The 17,972-nt window shown below is 34.2% G+C and overlaps 1 protein-coding gene across 1 annotated transcript in view; it reads left to right on the forward strand.

The window, feature by feature from the left end:
* Window positions 1-17,972, forward strand: part of NRK (Nik related kinase) — a 132,796-nt gene that overhangs the window by 90,209 nt on the left and 24,615 nt on the right. Inside the window, exons 14-19 of the mRNA XM_055123022.1 lie at window positions 1,689-1,800; window positions 5,666-5,726; window positions 7,318-7,409; window positions 10,439-10,533; window positions 12,389-12,783; window positions 14,846-15,158. Of these exons, the coding sequence (XP_054978997.1) occupies window positions 1,689-1,800; window positions 5,666-5,726; window positions 7,318-7,409; window positions 10,439-10,533; window positions 12,389-12,783; window positions 14,846-15,158 (1,068 nt within the window). The remainder of the gene's footprint in view (window positions 1-1,688; window positions 1,801-5,665; window positions 5,727-7,317; window positions 7,410-10,438; window positions 10,534-12,388; window positions 12,784-14,845; window positions 15,159-17,972) is intronic.

The following is a 17,972-nucleotide window of genomic DNA, read 5'->3' on the forward strand; positions in this document are numbered from 1 at the left end:
CATGATTTTTTTTTACTTCAGAATATCGAAGCCAATATTAAAATGAGAAGAAAAAGTAGAGTATCTTGTAAAACACGTACCAGATGTATGATTTATCTTGTTAATTTTGTATCCATTTTGCCTAATGATATAACTGCATAGAGCATTACACAAGTGAGATATTAATCCCTTGAAATACAAGATGCAATATATCAATCTTTGTCTTGAACTATTTAATCAATATCTATTATTTCAAAATTCTGTAATTATAATATGAATGAAGTTGATTGATTCAATCTGGCAAACCCTACTATGACAATAAAGGGTTCATGGGCATGACAATCAAATTAGTGTGGTCACTAAAATTAGAAGAGCAAATTTTTATAATACTTCACAGCATTCATTTACATAAAGTGAATCATTGTGATTGTGATCTTGTATTCATCCACATTCATTAAGGAATAATTTGGCTTGTCAAAATTCAGCCGATCAAACATGCTATCTCCCTATTAAGTTTTACAAGAGAGGATAAAATTTCAAGAGAATAATGAATTAAAGGAAAAATTAATATTTAGTTCATAGAAAATAAAGGTTAAAAGAGGAAAAAAGAAGCCCAAAAGAAATGGGTCTAGAATGGTGTAATTTGCCTGAAATCAATCCACCTGATGTGCTAATAACTGTCTTCTAAAATTCCACCTAATGATTAGACCTAATGGAGACTTTTTTTCACTTCTGAATATGATAAAGGTTTTTGTTTTTATTTATCTCCATCAGATTAAGTACTAACTTAATAAGTTAGTAAGGCATGCATTTGTCATTTATTCTTTAAAATATATATGTGAAAAAACATTCCAAAATGAAAAAAGTCAAAATAATGCTTAACAATTCTGTTATCTAATATATGTAGCGATTAATATTTTTATGTGTAACCCATAAAGAAAACAAAGGGACGGAAAATTTTAGGTATTGTTATTGATGTAAAAGTCAAAGGTTTTTTGATGTAGGCAGGTAGATATGAAAAGTCCCCATGGCAATAGAATTCCTAGGAGGTAATAAAACTGATAGCTTCCACACAATTTATTATAAAGTTAAGATTGTTTTGTGTTTCAACTCACAAGAAAAAACTTTTCTATTACTCTTAAATATTGTTAATTAACTTAAATTTTAAAAACAGAGGCTTTCCTAATCTTTTAGGACTTCCTAAACATTTGGGGTTTATTTATTTATTTATTTATTTTATTGAATCTTCATGAGATACAGTTAAAAAGCTTTTATGATTTTCAGTCATACAGTGATCCAAGACTCATCCTTCCATCAATGTACATTTCCTTCCATCAATATCCCCTGAGATTTCCCATTGCACGGAGGGTGAAACATTATGGTTGCAATAGCTTACTCAAATATTATAATTTGAGTTTATGAGTCAGTAAAACTTTAGGGGAGAGATTCTTAACTTAGATCTAATAAATTAACACCTGGAGATCAATAATCCCTATGCTAATATATGTGGTATTTATATGTACATGGATTTTTCTAAAGAATGTGTAGAACTCCTCAGATACTGAAAGTGATACAGAAACCAAAAGCTATCATAAAAATAGTTGTTAAAGTAAATTTTACTACTTGAAAATTATTTAATTTTATATGATAATGATGCAGTTAGTCCTGTAATTTGCTTTTAAACAAAATTTTAATTCCCTGTTTCAAAGAACAAAGAAGATGAATCATCAGACAACGATGAAGCACTTCGCGCAGTTCAGGCTGAAGTCCAAATAGAACCATTGCAGCCATATGTTCCAAATCCTAAAGGAAATGAAGTAAGTTTCCCACTATGGTTTGCTGTGATATTCATAACTGCCTAAGGAAAGTTAATCTTATTTTGTATGGTATATATTTATATGCTTAAAATTGAATAACCTAGAAAACTGTTACTTTCCTGTAATTTTAATTTCATATATAAAATATTAGTAAGTTAAAATTTTGATCTTAAAAGAAATGAAAGTTATTCCATATGAGTATTAAATAAAATTTTAATTAAATAGAATTTTTATTCATATGGAAAACAAAAGAATTTGTATTACTTATAAATGTTTGGAAATATCCAGAAATCTTTATATATTACATATAGATGTTGGGAAATAGCCATTTTTTCACAGAAAACAAATTGATTCTTACCTACTCATAGATTTTGGAAATGAGGAATTTTATTTGCTATAATTTTTATGTTATAGTTTAAAAGTGCACAGACCCAGGGAAATACCTTAAAAAGCTAGATGTATGCTTTTTGCTTGTGGGAGACACAGTTTTGATCCTGGCAGCAAATGGTTTTCTGAGCAACTCCGGAAGCAAACCCTGACCACCAGAGGTAGAGTAGACTTCAAGTACTGCTGAAAGTGGCCCAAAAGGAAAGAAAACAAGGAGGGAAGGGAAGGGATAGGCAAGAAACAATGGGAGATCAGGTCAAGGGGATTAGGTTAGATCATTGCTGTAAAGGAATGGTACTACAAACCACAGAGTCAATAACACTGAAAACAAGAGGTTCATACTTCATCAAACAAACTTTAAATGTGCCTGTGAAATTGGCAGGCTGGAGGGGAAAGAAGGGTGGATAAGAGGGAACCTGGGAACCCTGGTGAAGGAAATTTGACACTGGGGATGGAGCTGGTTCTGGAACATTGTTTGTCTAAAGGGGCTGGAGTGATAGCAGAGTGATAGGGCATTCGCCTTTCACGCAGCCGACCCGTGTTCAATTCCTCCGCCCCTCTCGAAGAGCCCAGCAAGCTACCGGGAGTATCACTTACTATGTTACTGGTGCCCGCTTGAACGAATCGATGAGTAACGGGATGACAGGGACAGTGATAGGGACAGTGTTTGTCTAAAGCTCAACTATGAATAAATTTGTAAATCATGGTGCTTTGATAAAATAATATTTCCCACTATATTTAAGCATCACAATTCACAAAGTTTTTCATGATGTATTTGTTATAGGCATTCAATATTTCAGCACCAACCCCACACCACTCTGACTTTCCCTTCACCATTTTCCCCATTAAAATAGATTTTTTTGCTTTTTGGGTCACACCCAGTGATGCACAGGGGTTACTCCTGGCTCTGCACTCAGGAGACCATATGGCATGCTAGGAATTAAACCCGGGTTGGCCACGGGCAAGGCAAATTCCCTACCTGCTATACTATCACTCCAGCCCCCTAAAATATTTTTTAAAGGAAGTATGATTAGAAATATTTTAAATCATAGTACATCAATAAAAAGGGAAAGTTAAAGAAGAAAAAATGAAGAAAGCAACTCAACATAAGCAAGTATAATATAAAACCGTTTTGAATATTTAATAGGATTTTGAATAATCAGTGATACTGAAATCAATTGGCCTGTCTCTTGCTATGATTAGGTATTTTGCTCATTCACAATTTTGTATCTTCATGTATTGGTCCTACTGTTCTACTGCCATCCCATTGCTCATCGATTTTTTCGAGCGGGCACCAGTAACGCCTCTCATTGAGAGACTTATTCTTACTGTTTTTGGCATATCCAATACGCACGGGTAGCTTGCCAGGCTCTGCCATACAGGCTCCATACTCTCGGTAGCTTGCCAGGCTCTCCAAGAGGGGCAGAGGAATCGAACTCCAGTCGGCCGCATGGAAGGCTAACGCCCAACCGCTGTGCTATTGCTCCAGCCCCATGTATTGGTCCGTTGAAATATATTGGTTCACTTTGTATGTGTACCTTTCCAAATATCTATATAACCATTTCATTATACAGCATGAAAAAATGGCACAGATTAGTCACTGTCAATTTTATAAAAAATATTGGATGTAAACATTCATGCATATGATGACCAATGTGAATTAAAGATTTTAGTTTTTTTGAGGAATACTACTTTTACCATTGCTAAAGATATTAAATATTTCCTTTAATTGACAGGCCTACCTCACAACAATTCTTTTTATTTTGAAAAGGGAATCTCCCAAGCAATGCTTAGGAGGTCCTAGAGTCCCACTGGAGATTCTTAAACCAAACAGACCTTTGGTTAGGAGCAAGGGACTCAGGACTAAATGCTGCTCTGGACCTGAAGTGCCAGGAATCCACAGGCTGGAGCACTCAGATGGTGCCAGGGCCCTCCAGGGCAGCACCCAACAACATTCAGTGAATCACGTGGTCCTGGGAATTGAGATTGGTTGAGCAACTTCCAGGAATATTCCCTAATTGTTTACTGTCTCCAAGCCTCTGCTTTAATTTTTATTAGTTTCTTATTATTTAAAAAAGTTATGAATTTCATTTTAATTAAAAGCATTTAATTATAAAATGTTGCTTTGCACAGAACAAAAGGGGAAAAGCAATGTAAAAGACACAATAAAGCCAAGCAAGACAATAAAGTGAAGCAATACATGAAAGGGCATTATACAAAAAATAAGTACATATGACAGTAAAACATAGAAAGGATTGGGTTTACTTGCTGCCATTGTGTCATTTATTTTCTGTTTTTTAATACTTCTGTTTTCTTTTTCATTTATTTCAATCTGCATTTTATATTCAGATCTACTTGATGGTTTTTAACTAAATAACTTCCTAAATCAATTTCCTAAGGGACCAGAGAGATAGAAGAGTGAATAGAGTGCTTGCCTTGCATGTGGCTTACAGATTTAATCCCTGCCACTCCATTTGGTCCCCTGAATACCATCAGGAGTGATACAGGAGTAAGCCCTGAGAACTACCAGGTGCAGCCCCAAAATAAAAAAAATTAAACAATTAACTTAAAATTTTAAAAAAATGGTGAAATTCTATTACAATACTTTAAACGTTTCCAATATAGAAACATACTTCCTTAAAGATAGAATACTGTAAATGATCACTGTATGAGTGAAATGAAAAAACAAAAGTTCATAAGTTTGTAACTGTACATCACAGTGATTCTCTAATAAAAAAATCTTTTAAAAAGACAGAATACTTGGCTGTTTAGGAATATCAATGAAATGTATGTGAGCTTTTAAAAACATAAGGGTCAGTTTGTGATGTGATGTGATCACATCACATCCAGAATGTGATGCTAGATATTTTTTGGTTTGATTACTTTTGTTTTATGGGGAAGAGGGCAGGTGACACCCAGCGGTGCTCAGGGCTTCTTCCTGACACTATGTTTAGAGTTATACTCTAAGATAGAGTATTTACTTCTATGGTTTAAAAATTTGTCTTCATACTAAAATTTAAGAATATCAGAAGCTATGATTAATAAGTTGAGATGTTATGCAATGTGTATCATTGTATCACTGCATCACTGTCATCTTATTGCTCATCGATTTGCTCGAGCGGGCACCAGTAATGTCTACATTGTGAGGCTTGTTGTTACTGTTTTTGGAATATAGAATACGCCATGGGTAACTTGCCAGGCTCCGCTGTGGGGGCGGGATACTCTCGGTAGCTTGCCTGGCTCTCTGAGAGGGATGAAGGAATCAAACCCGGGTCGGCCTCGTGGAAGGCAGACTCTGTACCCGCTGTGCTCAGCCCATGCAATATGTAATTATAGAAATACAATTTATAAATAAAATTTATTTCACTAGTTATATGTTTGGAAAATATTTACATAAGATATTTTTCTATAAATTAAAAGTTCAAAAGAATTTACACTTTAGAATACCACTAAAGTAATTCACTATGTCTTTAAGGCCCAAGGGAAATCTGCTTCTGTGCCTGGCAACCAGAATCGTGTGCACCGTGTCACATTCTCTCCAAGGTATGCCTCTCTTATTTATGTATGCAAACTACTCATAATTTACTATTGTACTGAAGATGGAAGCTAATTTTCCTTAAGTCTAAACTAAAATATTAAGATGTTATTATCATTAGTTATTTCATTGAACCACATTTAAAACATAAGCTTCAGTAATCTGTTAACTAGATCTTTCAACATCAGTATTTTGTTTGATCATTAGATAATAATGCACAATTTATTAAAGAAGCATCAATGAACTATTTGGCAGTTTTTATCTAGTAATGTATGAAAAAACGATGTGAAATTTCACACATATCACCTACATCAACTTCAAATTATGTACTACATACTAAAACAAACACACATCCATGTAAACACACAGAGCCCGCCTCTAATCTCAGAGGCACTAAATTTGAAAATCAAAAATGACCCATAGGTATATTCAAAGCCAAAACTCATTTATATTATATTATATAAAAGTTACTGTACTTTAATCTATGTACTATTGATAAACCTCAGTACTTTCCACAGCTCATGCTTCATATTTTTAATATCACATGCAATATTTTATATAAAATCCCAAAATTAATATACATATTTTTAAAATCATACCTCTTCCAATCCCAATTCACAGCTGAGAGAACTCAGCTCATATTCATTCACTCAGTAATGCATGGATATTTATTGAACACTTAGTTTAGTCAATATACACATTAGCATTTGCATTCCTAATTAATCATTTGAAAAGCCTCATGCATAAGAAATCTAGGAAAACTGAAAAGATAGATTGTGTACTTTATTGTTCCCTGCATTCCATTATTATGTTATCATGGTTTATCTAATAACTGGTGAGAAACTAATTTTGTTTATCTATTTTTTAGGATTATTCAACAAGGGTTATTAAAATCTAATAAGTGGAGATTAATCTTGATATTAAAACTTACGTGATTAATGTTACAAAATATTTTTATACCTATGGGTGTGTGAATGTTTTAAATTTATATATGAATGAAGTTAATTTTACCAAAACTTAAATACTTTATGAAATTTGTGGCCTTATAATATTTTGTCTGTCCTAAGCCTGCATCAATAAAATTTTTCCAATTTTGAAATTCCAGAACACCAAATTCAACAGCACTGGTTCATAGCAGTGTTTAAATAATCTTTCGACTTGAATAGTAAGAGCTAAGTTATCATTTTTATGTAGCTACATATTTATTTTTTGGAAGAGAACATTTAAATTTATGAATTTTTGACTATATAAATAAAAATATCAGTGCTAGAATAATTTACAAAACAATAGGAGAATTCTAATTATGCTTATTGATGTTACTGAAGTATAATAATTTCTAAGTATTATATTAAGGAAAGTATAGTAATTTTGATAAGTATAACATAGGAAGTAAACATATACTATATGGAAACATATTTACATAATTTGGAAATGCTTCTCTGGAAAAATAGGTTTGGGGTTACATGGCAATTAGAAATACTACTTCAGTTTAATGTGAGCCCATATGTTTAAAGTTTAAACATTTTTTAGTTTTGATGGTAGGTTATATATTTCCCTTATTAAAGTTAGACATGCTACATGATTTTCTCTTTTCATTAGTGTTTCTCAGGTATCTTTGGAGCAAGCTCAGAAGCCCATTGACATCAGACCAAAAACTTCTCAAAATCCTCAGAATTGTCCATCATCATCAGGTGATTCAAATTCAAAGTTTAAACAGTCAAAACTGTATTACTGTATCACTGTCATCCCGTTGCTCATTGATTTGCTAGAGCAGGCACTAGTAACGTCTCCATTGTGAGACTTATTACTGTTTTTGGCATATCTAATATGCCACAGGTAGCTTGCCAGGCTCTGCCATGCGGGCGATATACTCTTGGTAGCTTGCCGGGCTCTTCGAGAGGGTCAAGGAATCGAACTCAGGTCAGCCGCGTGCAAGGCAAACGCCCTACCTGCTGAGCTATTGCTCCAGCCCAAACAGTCAAAACACATAATAATAATTTTAACACTTGATATTAAATCAGTATTAAATAAGTCCAGAAAGAATGAATTTCAAGAAGTGATTAAAATGTCAGAGGACAAATAAGCAAGAAAGGGGGGGTTAAATAGATGATCAATGATGAACATTAAATATTGTTTCATTTTTAAGAAATTTTTCTGAATTTTCTTTTTTTCAGTTGGGATGTATTAAGGAATGAGAGTAGAGATGAGGAGCATATTAGTATTATTTAGTTCTTATAGAATATGTGAAAATACGGGAAAGAACAGACTTCTCTCACAGGCTGAAATATATAGGCAATACTTGGAATACTACAGTAGTAGTCTTTGTAGTGATGTGTTTTATTAGTTCATTTCACCTTCATGAACAAATTTATAGAGTATCACATCAACATTTTGAATATTGTAAGTTATGTACATTTGTCTTAAAAGTTATTTTACAGTGATGATAATTTTTTGTAAATGTCCTAGAGAAATATCTTTGTGTACCTTTGCAAGTATAAAGGATACATCATTCCACTACTGACATTCAGAAAAATAATACCACAAGTTGATGATTTTAATCAAAATACATGAAAAATTATTAAAATGTTATAAAATAAGTTCACAAATTATTATTATTGGTCTTGGGATATATTTGATGCTCAGGACTTAATTCTGGTTTGGTGTTCAGGTATTACACCTGGTGGAATTCAGGGAACCATGTAGGGTGTTGGGATTGAACCCAAAAACACCATGTACAAGACAAGTGCTCTACTTACTATACTCTCTCTAGCCCCACTTAACATTTATGTGAACATTAAGCATATAGTTTATTTAAGCTGTGTGCTTAAGAGAACTAAGTGTACTATAGATTGATAAAATATTAAATTAGGATAAATCTAAAAGTTTTGTCTTGGTTCATAAAATCTGTTGCTATTTAACTTTAAACTATTGTAACCAATATTAAAAATTAAACAATTTTACATAGTATTGTCTCCTCATGCAGAAATACTATCCTGTGATAAATATGATAAACTTGAATGAAAAGTAATATTAGAAATCTACCCCACCCAGTATTTCTTTCTAGTTTTTTTAAACTGGTACTTAATTTGCTAAAATTGCACAACCATCAAAATTTTAATGTTTTAAAATATCTCCTATTGGAATAAAACTATTCTGTATTATACTGCAGAGAAGTGATAAACACCTATGGTGAGGTGAAGATAAACTCTATTGTATTAAATACTATAGTTTCTTTCAGCCCTAAGATGGTATTCTTTTATTGTGTGTATGATACAAAGATCATTTGAAATTTCTGCGATGTTCCATGAGTAATCCAGTGGACAATAGAGAATCCTGAAATAAATTTGCCTTGAAATGTGAAACACACACTTATTTATCTTAATATCACAAGAATAGACTTGAAAGTAAAATAGTTTCCTGAAAAAGGATATTAAGTGATAAAGTACAGCAGTGAGTGCCAGAAGATTCAGATACAAATTATAGGGTGTGCTCAGTATAATACGAGGAAGTTAGCACTGTTTGCAAAGAGATGCTTTCTGAAACTTTGGTATCTATCCGTTCGTTTTATAAATAAAGGCTATAAATAAAAGAGGAATATTACTATCTTTCAAATTCAAGCTCACAGTAACAGAGACCTTGGTGTCTAATTACCAAAGGTTTATCTAAGTGCACCCATCCAGAACTATTAGGTTTTGAACCTGATGAATGTTGGCATTGGCCTTTACCATCCAATTTAGACTTCCAATCAAAGAAAATTGCCTATTTTATGAAAATAGATAGACTAGAGCAATAACATAGTGAATATGGTGATGCATTGTATGTGTCTGGTACAGGTTCAATTCCAGCACTACATATGGGCCTTCAAACCTGCCAGGAGTGATCCCTGAGCTCAAAGTCAGGAGTAAGCCCTGAGAAATGTTAGGTGTGCCCCTCATGGAAATACTTATGCTATGGAACTCAGCTGTGCATTATGATAGCAGATAGTCATACAGAGCTAACAAAATTAAAACAAAAATGAAAATTGAATTAAAAAAATCAAATCCTCGCACACACTTACCATATGTCAAATGCTTCGTAGCCTTCTGTGGCTAATTGCTACCATACTGGATAATCCAGATGAAATGTATTTCTATTAATACAGAAAGTTCTGTCCTAGAGCACCTCTGCTGAAACATATCTTGCTTTATCAAAAGGGATGTTTTTGTTTCATTTCAATTGGTCATTTCTCATTTATATTTAAATATGGGTAATATATTTTAGTGGAAAGTGGGGCATTAGTATTGTAAAAGCAACTCACCTCTCAAAAGTTTTGCTTGATATGTTACCTTCTGTTATACCGCTAATCTTTTATTCTAGAAAGATAAGGAAACTCAGTGATGTTTCTCATCTCTTTGTATTACTGGTGCATTCTTTCATTTTTAAGAACCTACCTATACATCTTTCCATGTATCTTCTTATAATAGAAGTGTTTAGTAAGTATGTACTTAGTATTGAAAACATATAAGTTATGTAGGTCTCCAGACAGAGGAAATCTTGAGCTTATTACTAGAATACAGAATTTAAAAATCCTAGTCCCATAGTAATTTATCAGATGCTATTTTCTAAATGGGATCACAAGAGATACCATAAAAATTGCAATGGGATTGAATTGCTATACTACGTAAATGAGGGCAATGTGTATGATCCCCATCTTTATAATTGTATGCTTGGCATTCCACAGAATCATCTGAAGAAGAGAGTCCTGTGACTAGGAGGAGATCCCAGTCATCACCTCCTTATTCTACAATTGATCAGAAGTTGCTGGTTGATGTCCATGTATGTTTTCATCTTACCACATTTCTGTACTTTCTTTTAAAATGTCAACTTATTTTTAATTCTAAATTTTTGTTTTCATGTGGGCCAATGATGAGTTTATGTTTAATGTGTTATTTAAAAAAATCTTATAGTTTCATTTCTATGTGAAAATATGACTATGATATATAGAAATTAAATTTCATATGAATGTGTGTAATTAATAGTGAAATATTTTAACTATATATTCATTTATCAAAACATATTTGACAAAAGGAGTGATACAATTTATTTGCAGAAGCTAATTTCAAATTGATGAATAAAGGCTAGATAGATACTCAATTTTACTCTAATATCCAATGAAGAAGCAGTTCACAAAAAGAAAACATTTTAGGAAAAAATAAAATATCTCTGGTTGCATGCTTTTTAATATCTTATTATTTTCTATTTGGCTTCAAATAATTCCATTCTTCTTTTGTAGTTACTCTTTCTTTACCATAAAAACATATGTCTTCCATATTGTTCATAATTTACTGTGCTGCACATAACAATGGTTTATATCAATCTGCTTTTTCGAAGTGTCTGACACTTTAAAACAATAAGTATTTTTCTTAAAGTTAATTGAATCACAATGAGATACAGAGTTGCAAAGTTGTTTATGATTGAGTTTCAGTCACGTTAAAAAAACAATGTGTTTTTGTGGCAGTGGTTGTGGAATGCAGGTGTGCTGATTGGGCTTCAGTAAGTATTGGGTCTTGGAGAAGGCTTCTAGTCTTCATTCCGAGAAGATCCCAGAGTTTTCAGTCTGGAAATTCAAGTACTTGAGATTTTTGTTTCTGCACCACGCAACCACATTTATGCCCAAATGACACCTCCAACTTCTATATTACATCCCAGTACAAGCACACCAAATTATATAGGGAATTAACATAGAAGTCAACTTAGCTCAATAAACCAAAGCATTAACACAGAAGTCTCAGCTAGCAGCAACATCTTAGTAAGCCCTCAGAAAAGGACTTAATGAGCCCACAGTGAAATGTAACAATTTCACAAATTTGCTGAGGTATTATTTTATAATTTCATTAGCTATTTAGTTGTAGCAAGCAATATAAAATAAATTATGTGCCTGCTAAGGAGATAGATGTGGGGGGATAGTTGGTAAAATGTGGACAATGTAGAGGGGAGGTAGTACTGGTGGAAGTGGTGTTGAAATATGAGTGCCTGTAATAAATGCATTCCAAACAACTTTTTAAACCATGGTATTTTAAGAAAGGGGATTTTTTTTCTTTTTGGGTCACACCCAGCGATGCTCAGGGGTTACTCCTGGCTTTACACTCAGGAATTACTCCTGGCGGTGCTTGGGGGACCATATGGGATGCCGGGGATCGAACCCGGGTCGGCCGCATGCAAGGCAAACGCCCTACCCGCTGTGCTATCGCTCCGGCCCAGAAAGGGGAAATTTTTTAAAAAAGCACTAAGCTTTGCATTAAAATGGACCTGGGAAATGAACGTGTCAACTTAAAAAACTATCTGTTAAACTTTATATTCTAAGATAAAACAAATGGGGAAAGAGCCATCTATATGGAGCACCAAAGTCATTTGTTCTAGTCTCTTACATCAGATGAAATTAGCTACTTCTAAAATAATTCAGTCATTAAAGACACAGCATTTTTCCTCATTATCTAGAAAGGTCTTTAATTATCACAGTGTAAATGTTAGGTTTTGGCATCATAGTCTCACACACACAAACACAAAATGTTGGCTTTGTTTTCATTTCAAATGAAAATATATTTTAAATTATTGTCAGATTGGAAACTTTAAAGCATAGGAGAAAATAAAAGAATAATAGAAACTACATTTACCTTTATTATGCACACAGGTTCCCGACGGATTTAAAGTAGGAAAAATATCACCTCCTGGGTACTTGACAAATGAATGGGTAGGCTATAATGCTCTCTCTGAAATCTTCCGGAGTGATTGGATAACTCCTTCTTCTGTCAATCAACAACCTGAAGAAGATGGTGATTATGTTGAGCTATATGATGCATGTGCTGATACTGAATACGATGAGAATGATTCTAATGATGCCTATGAAGATAGTTACGACCATGACAGTGACAAAGAACACGCAGGATACCAAGTTCATCATGCTAATGACTCTGCTGATGTCCGTGGTGATGATCACAAAAATGATACTGCTGATGATGAAGGCAATCGTGATAATCGTGATAATGCTCGTAGCTTGCCAAGGTTGGTTTTTCTAGAAGACTTGTGGTATCCATGTTTTATAATTATAGAACTGTTTATATTTTTAGTTTATTTTAAAATTTTGATACCACAGAAACAAAGTTTGGTTTAGTTTCTTGATTTTGTGGATTTTGGGGTGGAAGAAGGGATTTTAAGCCACATCTGGCTGTGCTGAACGTTTGGCCTTGGCCTTGTGCTCAAGGACCACCCCTGGCAGTACTCAGTGCCAGGTTGTTCAAACTGGAGTTGGTTATATGCAAGGAAAGCACATTACTCTTTGTTCTCTCTCAGGCCCCAATTTAATTAAGGCAAAATTTTAATTTAAATAGTTTTAATACTAAATACTTACCTTTGTATTCTTGTGTACTGCATTTTGTTAGCATTCAAGTATTTATCAGATACTATAAAAGTGGAACTGCTTCTGTTTCTAGTAAGTTTTAATTCTGCAGAATGAATTATCGAACTCTATAAAACCACAATGAGTCTCAAAAGCGTTGCAAGAAATATAATGAGAAAATTAACAAATAGAAGTTGAAGATGTTATTAAAGAATAAAATCTTCAAATTTTCTGAGGAAAATGAATTACAGAATTTACTCACTTGTCATGTTTAAACTACAGTTTATTAACAGCATTATTACTGCAAAACTGAAGTAATCTCTAACTATTTTCAGTACTTATTCAATTTTATCTCCTGTAGTGAAGTTTCCTGAAGATAATATTTAGTAAAATAGTGTTTTCAGCATGTCAGCATATGTTTTATATCTGCTTGTTCTTGCTCTAAACAATTAATGTGTTCTCATTTATATATGCTCATGGTTTGTAATTATTTATTTTTAAGATTTTTTTATTGAATCACAGATAAACCCTTATAAAGCTCTTCATGATTAGATTTTAGTTATACAGTGTTCCAGTACCCATCCCTCCACCAATGTATATTTTCTAGCACCAGTGGCTCCAATTTCCCTTCCATCAACCCTCAGATATCCCCCTACCTGCTTCTCTCTCAGCATTGTGGTTTTCAATACAGATACTAAGCTGTTCACCAAATGTTGATAATTAATTTTTTTACCTTTTTTTAAGGCCACATCCTGTAGCTCCCATGCCTTACTGCTTACTCTGTGCTCAGGGATCACTTCTGGCAGGTCCAGGAGCCTATATAGGGTGTCAGGGCTCAAAGCCAAGTTAACCACATGCTAGGAAAGCACTAATCCACTTTACTATATTTATAGCCACAGCACTTTTGCATTAAGAAAAAATTAACAGAATTATTTACTTTATGGAATTGAAATCCATATATTGTTTCATTATTTTTCAAAAAAATTATTGGGGATATATTTATGTGAAAGACAAGAATACCTATCAATCAACTTTTTTTTGCTGATCAAAAAATTTACCAGTAATTTTATTGTCAAATAAAATTTGTTTTAGAATTTCTGCTTGTTTAATGTCATCATTTATACAAAAGTTAATTTCCTAATAAGTTTAGTGTTTCTTAGAAGCTCATTAAATCACTATAAGCTTCATGAGATCTATATTACTGAAAGTCCTGGTAGTAGCAGTAGACCAGTAAATAGAAGAGTGTAGGAAAGAAATCAAAACATGTTAGAAAACAAAGTTACATGCAAAAGTCAACAAATCATATGTATTGTAAGAAGAATTATTGCAATGTGTTGTGGTTAAGCCAGAATTATAGCCTTGGTCTTTCATGTGGCTGCGAAGTTGCTAATGCATGAAATATCTTTTGTGTAAACAAAGCAAAACATACCCTTGCTACTAACCTAACACATGTTCCTAATAAAGAATGTAAAATATCTTCCATCTGTCATCCAAATGCAGCCCGGAAATTGACAGTAACTATGGCTACTGTCAATCTTAATTTAGTATTTTAGATTGGCAGAAGAATCAGTTTTGTATTTTACTAGTGCATATGCAGCACATACTAGTGCCCATATATCAAAAGCATACCTTGTGATGGTACATAATTGTTATCATTTGCAGACTTTCAAATGGATTTTTATTGGGTGTTTTTATAACATTATCTTAATCTTCTACTAGGGCAAGCTATAATGTTGGAAGCTTTGTTGGAAGGTTCAAGCAAGATGGTACAGTTGAAAATGATGGAATAGAAGGAGCCTGCGGTGGCTATGGAAGCCATGTAGACAATAAAAACCCTGGAGAAGGTACATCCAGTCAGGACGATGAAGACCTTAACGACCTTGAAGTATGTGGAATTAATATGGGCAAAGGAATAAGAGGCATGGAAGGTAATGGAGATAAGCAAGTCAGTGAAATCAATGAAGCAAGTGAAGACTTTAAACTCAATGGAGGACAAAATAGCTCAAAGAAAGATGGCCCTGTATCAAAGAGACAGACATCACAAGACACTGAACATCCACAGAAGGTAATACAGTTTTACAAGGAGAATGTATATGTTTCTAAATATGATATTTCAAGTTATTGCAAATATATTTTGAAATTCTCTCACAAAGCCTTAAAACTTTGTAATTCTAATCACAGATAAAACTTTACACCTATTTTTAATGTTTTCTACTTACTACAAAACAAAACTATTTTCTTTTTTTCCCAGATAACATAAATATGTTGATTTTGTTGGTTTGATTCTGTTTCGGGGTTATACGTTGCAGTGCTCAGGGTTTACTTTTTGCTCTGTGCTCAAAGATCATTCTTGGCAATGTTGTCTATTGGTCCATATGCAGTGCCGAGATTGAATCCAGGGTGGCCGCGTGCAAGGCAGGTTCCCTACCTGGTGTACTATCTCATCTGCCCCTGAGTTGCATTCCTTAACAAATATTTTTGAGATGGGAAGATTTTATTGTAGTAAGATGAATATAGAGTAATTTTTTTCATTTTTAACAATTTTGAGTGTATAATTCAATTATTAAATACATTTTACAATGTGCATAATAATGCCAAATCTTCATTATGCCAGATAAAAATTACATATAATCCCTTCTGCCGCTGGCAACTGTTATTCTACTTCCCATATAGGTACCTTATATATATGTAATAATTAATAATTATTAATTATTATTAAGAGAGTCTCTTGCCCTCATGCCTGGTTCTCTTCCCCGGGGCCCCTTGGAGGGGATGGGATCCAGCTTTCCTTCCCACCCCAAGCAGAGCTCCTGGTGGCTGAAGACCACCAGAACCTACTCACAGCCATGCTCAAGGCCCTTCTCCACACGTTCAGACAGGTCTCATGCATGAAGGTACCGGGCAGAGGAACCCAGGTGTGTGTAATCCCATCAAAGGCCAACATCCAGAGACCTAAAAGCAAGCTCCCAGAAGTGATAGCTTATAACCTACTTCTCCCTCTGGGAGAAACTAGCAAACTACTGAGGGCGTCCTGTCCACATGGGACAGCCTTGCAAGCTTCCCATGCTGTATTCATATGCTAAAGCCAATAACAAGTTGGATCTCATTCCCCTGATCCTGAAAGAGCCTCCAATGCAGCATCATTGGGAAAGCCAAGTAGAGAGGCTTCTAAAATCTCAGGGATAGGACGAATGGAGAGGTTACTGAGACTGCTGGAGCAACTCGACAAACAAAGGGGTTTCGTGATTTCATGAATTAATATTTCTTCTGTGACTGGCCTATTTCATTTGACATAATATTTTTAAGGTTATATTGCAACAGAATTCCTTCTTTTGAAGGGTGTGTAATATTCCAAAATAGATGAGATCACATTTTATTATTCTACTGTGGCTTGATACTTAGATTGTTTTCACCTTTGATATGACCAACAATTATATATAATGCAATATTATTGGTATGCAAGAATATGTTATCAGAGTCCCTTTTTCAATTTTGGGGGACATTTTAAACAAAAGTACAGTTGCTATTTGAAAAATTGTTAGAGTGGTGTTGCTAAATTCTATATTATCTTTTTGAGGAAACTTTATTAAATAAAGTTTAAATAAAAATTTTGTGTTGTGCTTAGACAGCGATTTTATCATCCACAAAACTATTTTATGAACAGGTTTAGAAATACACAAATAGATCCACATGCACTTGATGGTAGAACTTAGCACAGAGAAGAAATCCTGGAATGCATAGTATTTTAACTAGTTCTTGAAAACAGGGAAATATTTAGATATCCAAAACACAGGTGAAATATAAAAGTACATAGACCAGTTTGCTTTCTCAGACTGCAATATCATGTAAAAAGCCTATAAAGTGCCATGCTTTTTCATAAATGCCATTGTAGAGCTATAGTCTCTGTAAAGCTGCTTTCTCAGTTATTTTTTTTTCTTTTTGGGTCACACCCGGCAATGCTCAGGTGTTACTCCCAGCTCTGCACTCAGGAAATACTCCTGGCAGAGCTCTGGGGACCATATGTGATGCTCGGGATTGAACCCGGGTCAGCCACATGCAAGGCAGACTCCCTCCCCACTGTACTATTGCTCCAGCCCCTCAGATTTTTAAAAATTATTTAGATTCGGTAACTTACAGTGCTCTTAATGATGGTTTTCTAAGCACATTATTCAGACACCACACTCACCATCAGTGTGCTCATCTCCTATCCCCCAAGGACCCCAATGTCCCCCTCCTAAATTTCCCAATGCAATTGCTGCACTTAGTACAATAGCCACATTATGGAAACAACCCAAATGCCAAGTATGGATGAATGCATCGAGATGTTGTGGTGTATATATAAACAATGGAATTCTTTTCTGCTCTAAGAAAGAAAAACAGTCTTGTTCTCTCACTTCTTTGCCTGGTGAAGTGGTCATTTTTCATGGTCCAATTTGCTTCTAAGTTTTGACATGATAAACTTTGTTCCTCTTTTCTTACAAGTACTTTTTCTGGTGCAGGGAGGCTCACCTACAACCAAATCAGAAGTTCAATTTAACGTCCCCAGCGTGCACTTCTGCTTGGGCTCTGATGCCACAGATCACCCAGGCAACCCTGGCAGTACTGAGTTCTTCCAGGCGCCATCCTGGTGGTTCTCATGGACCTTCAGGGATGGAACTACCTATGATCAGGAATCTATATGGTGCCAGGAATTGAACTCATATCTGGCACATGCTAGTCATGCATCCTGAACTGTACATTATCTCCTGGCCTGCTTGCCAGCCAATATTTAGCCCTTAGATTAATTATAGTACTTATGACACTTATTTAGTTATTCCCTTGTTTGCTGTCTCACTAGATTGTGAGCTCTTCAAAGTAGGAGCTATCTATAAACCATTCT

This window comes from Sorex araneus, chromosome X (genome assembly GCF_027595985.1).
Source record: "Sorex araneus isolate mSorAra2 chromosome X, mSorAra2.pri, whole genome shotgun sequence".
NCBI lineage: Eukaryota > Metazoa > Chordata > Mammalia > Eulipotyphla > Soricidae > Sorex > Sorex araneus.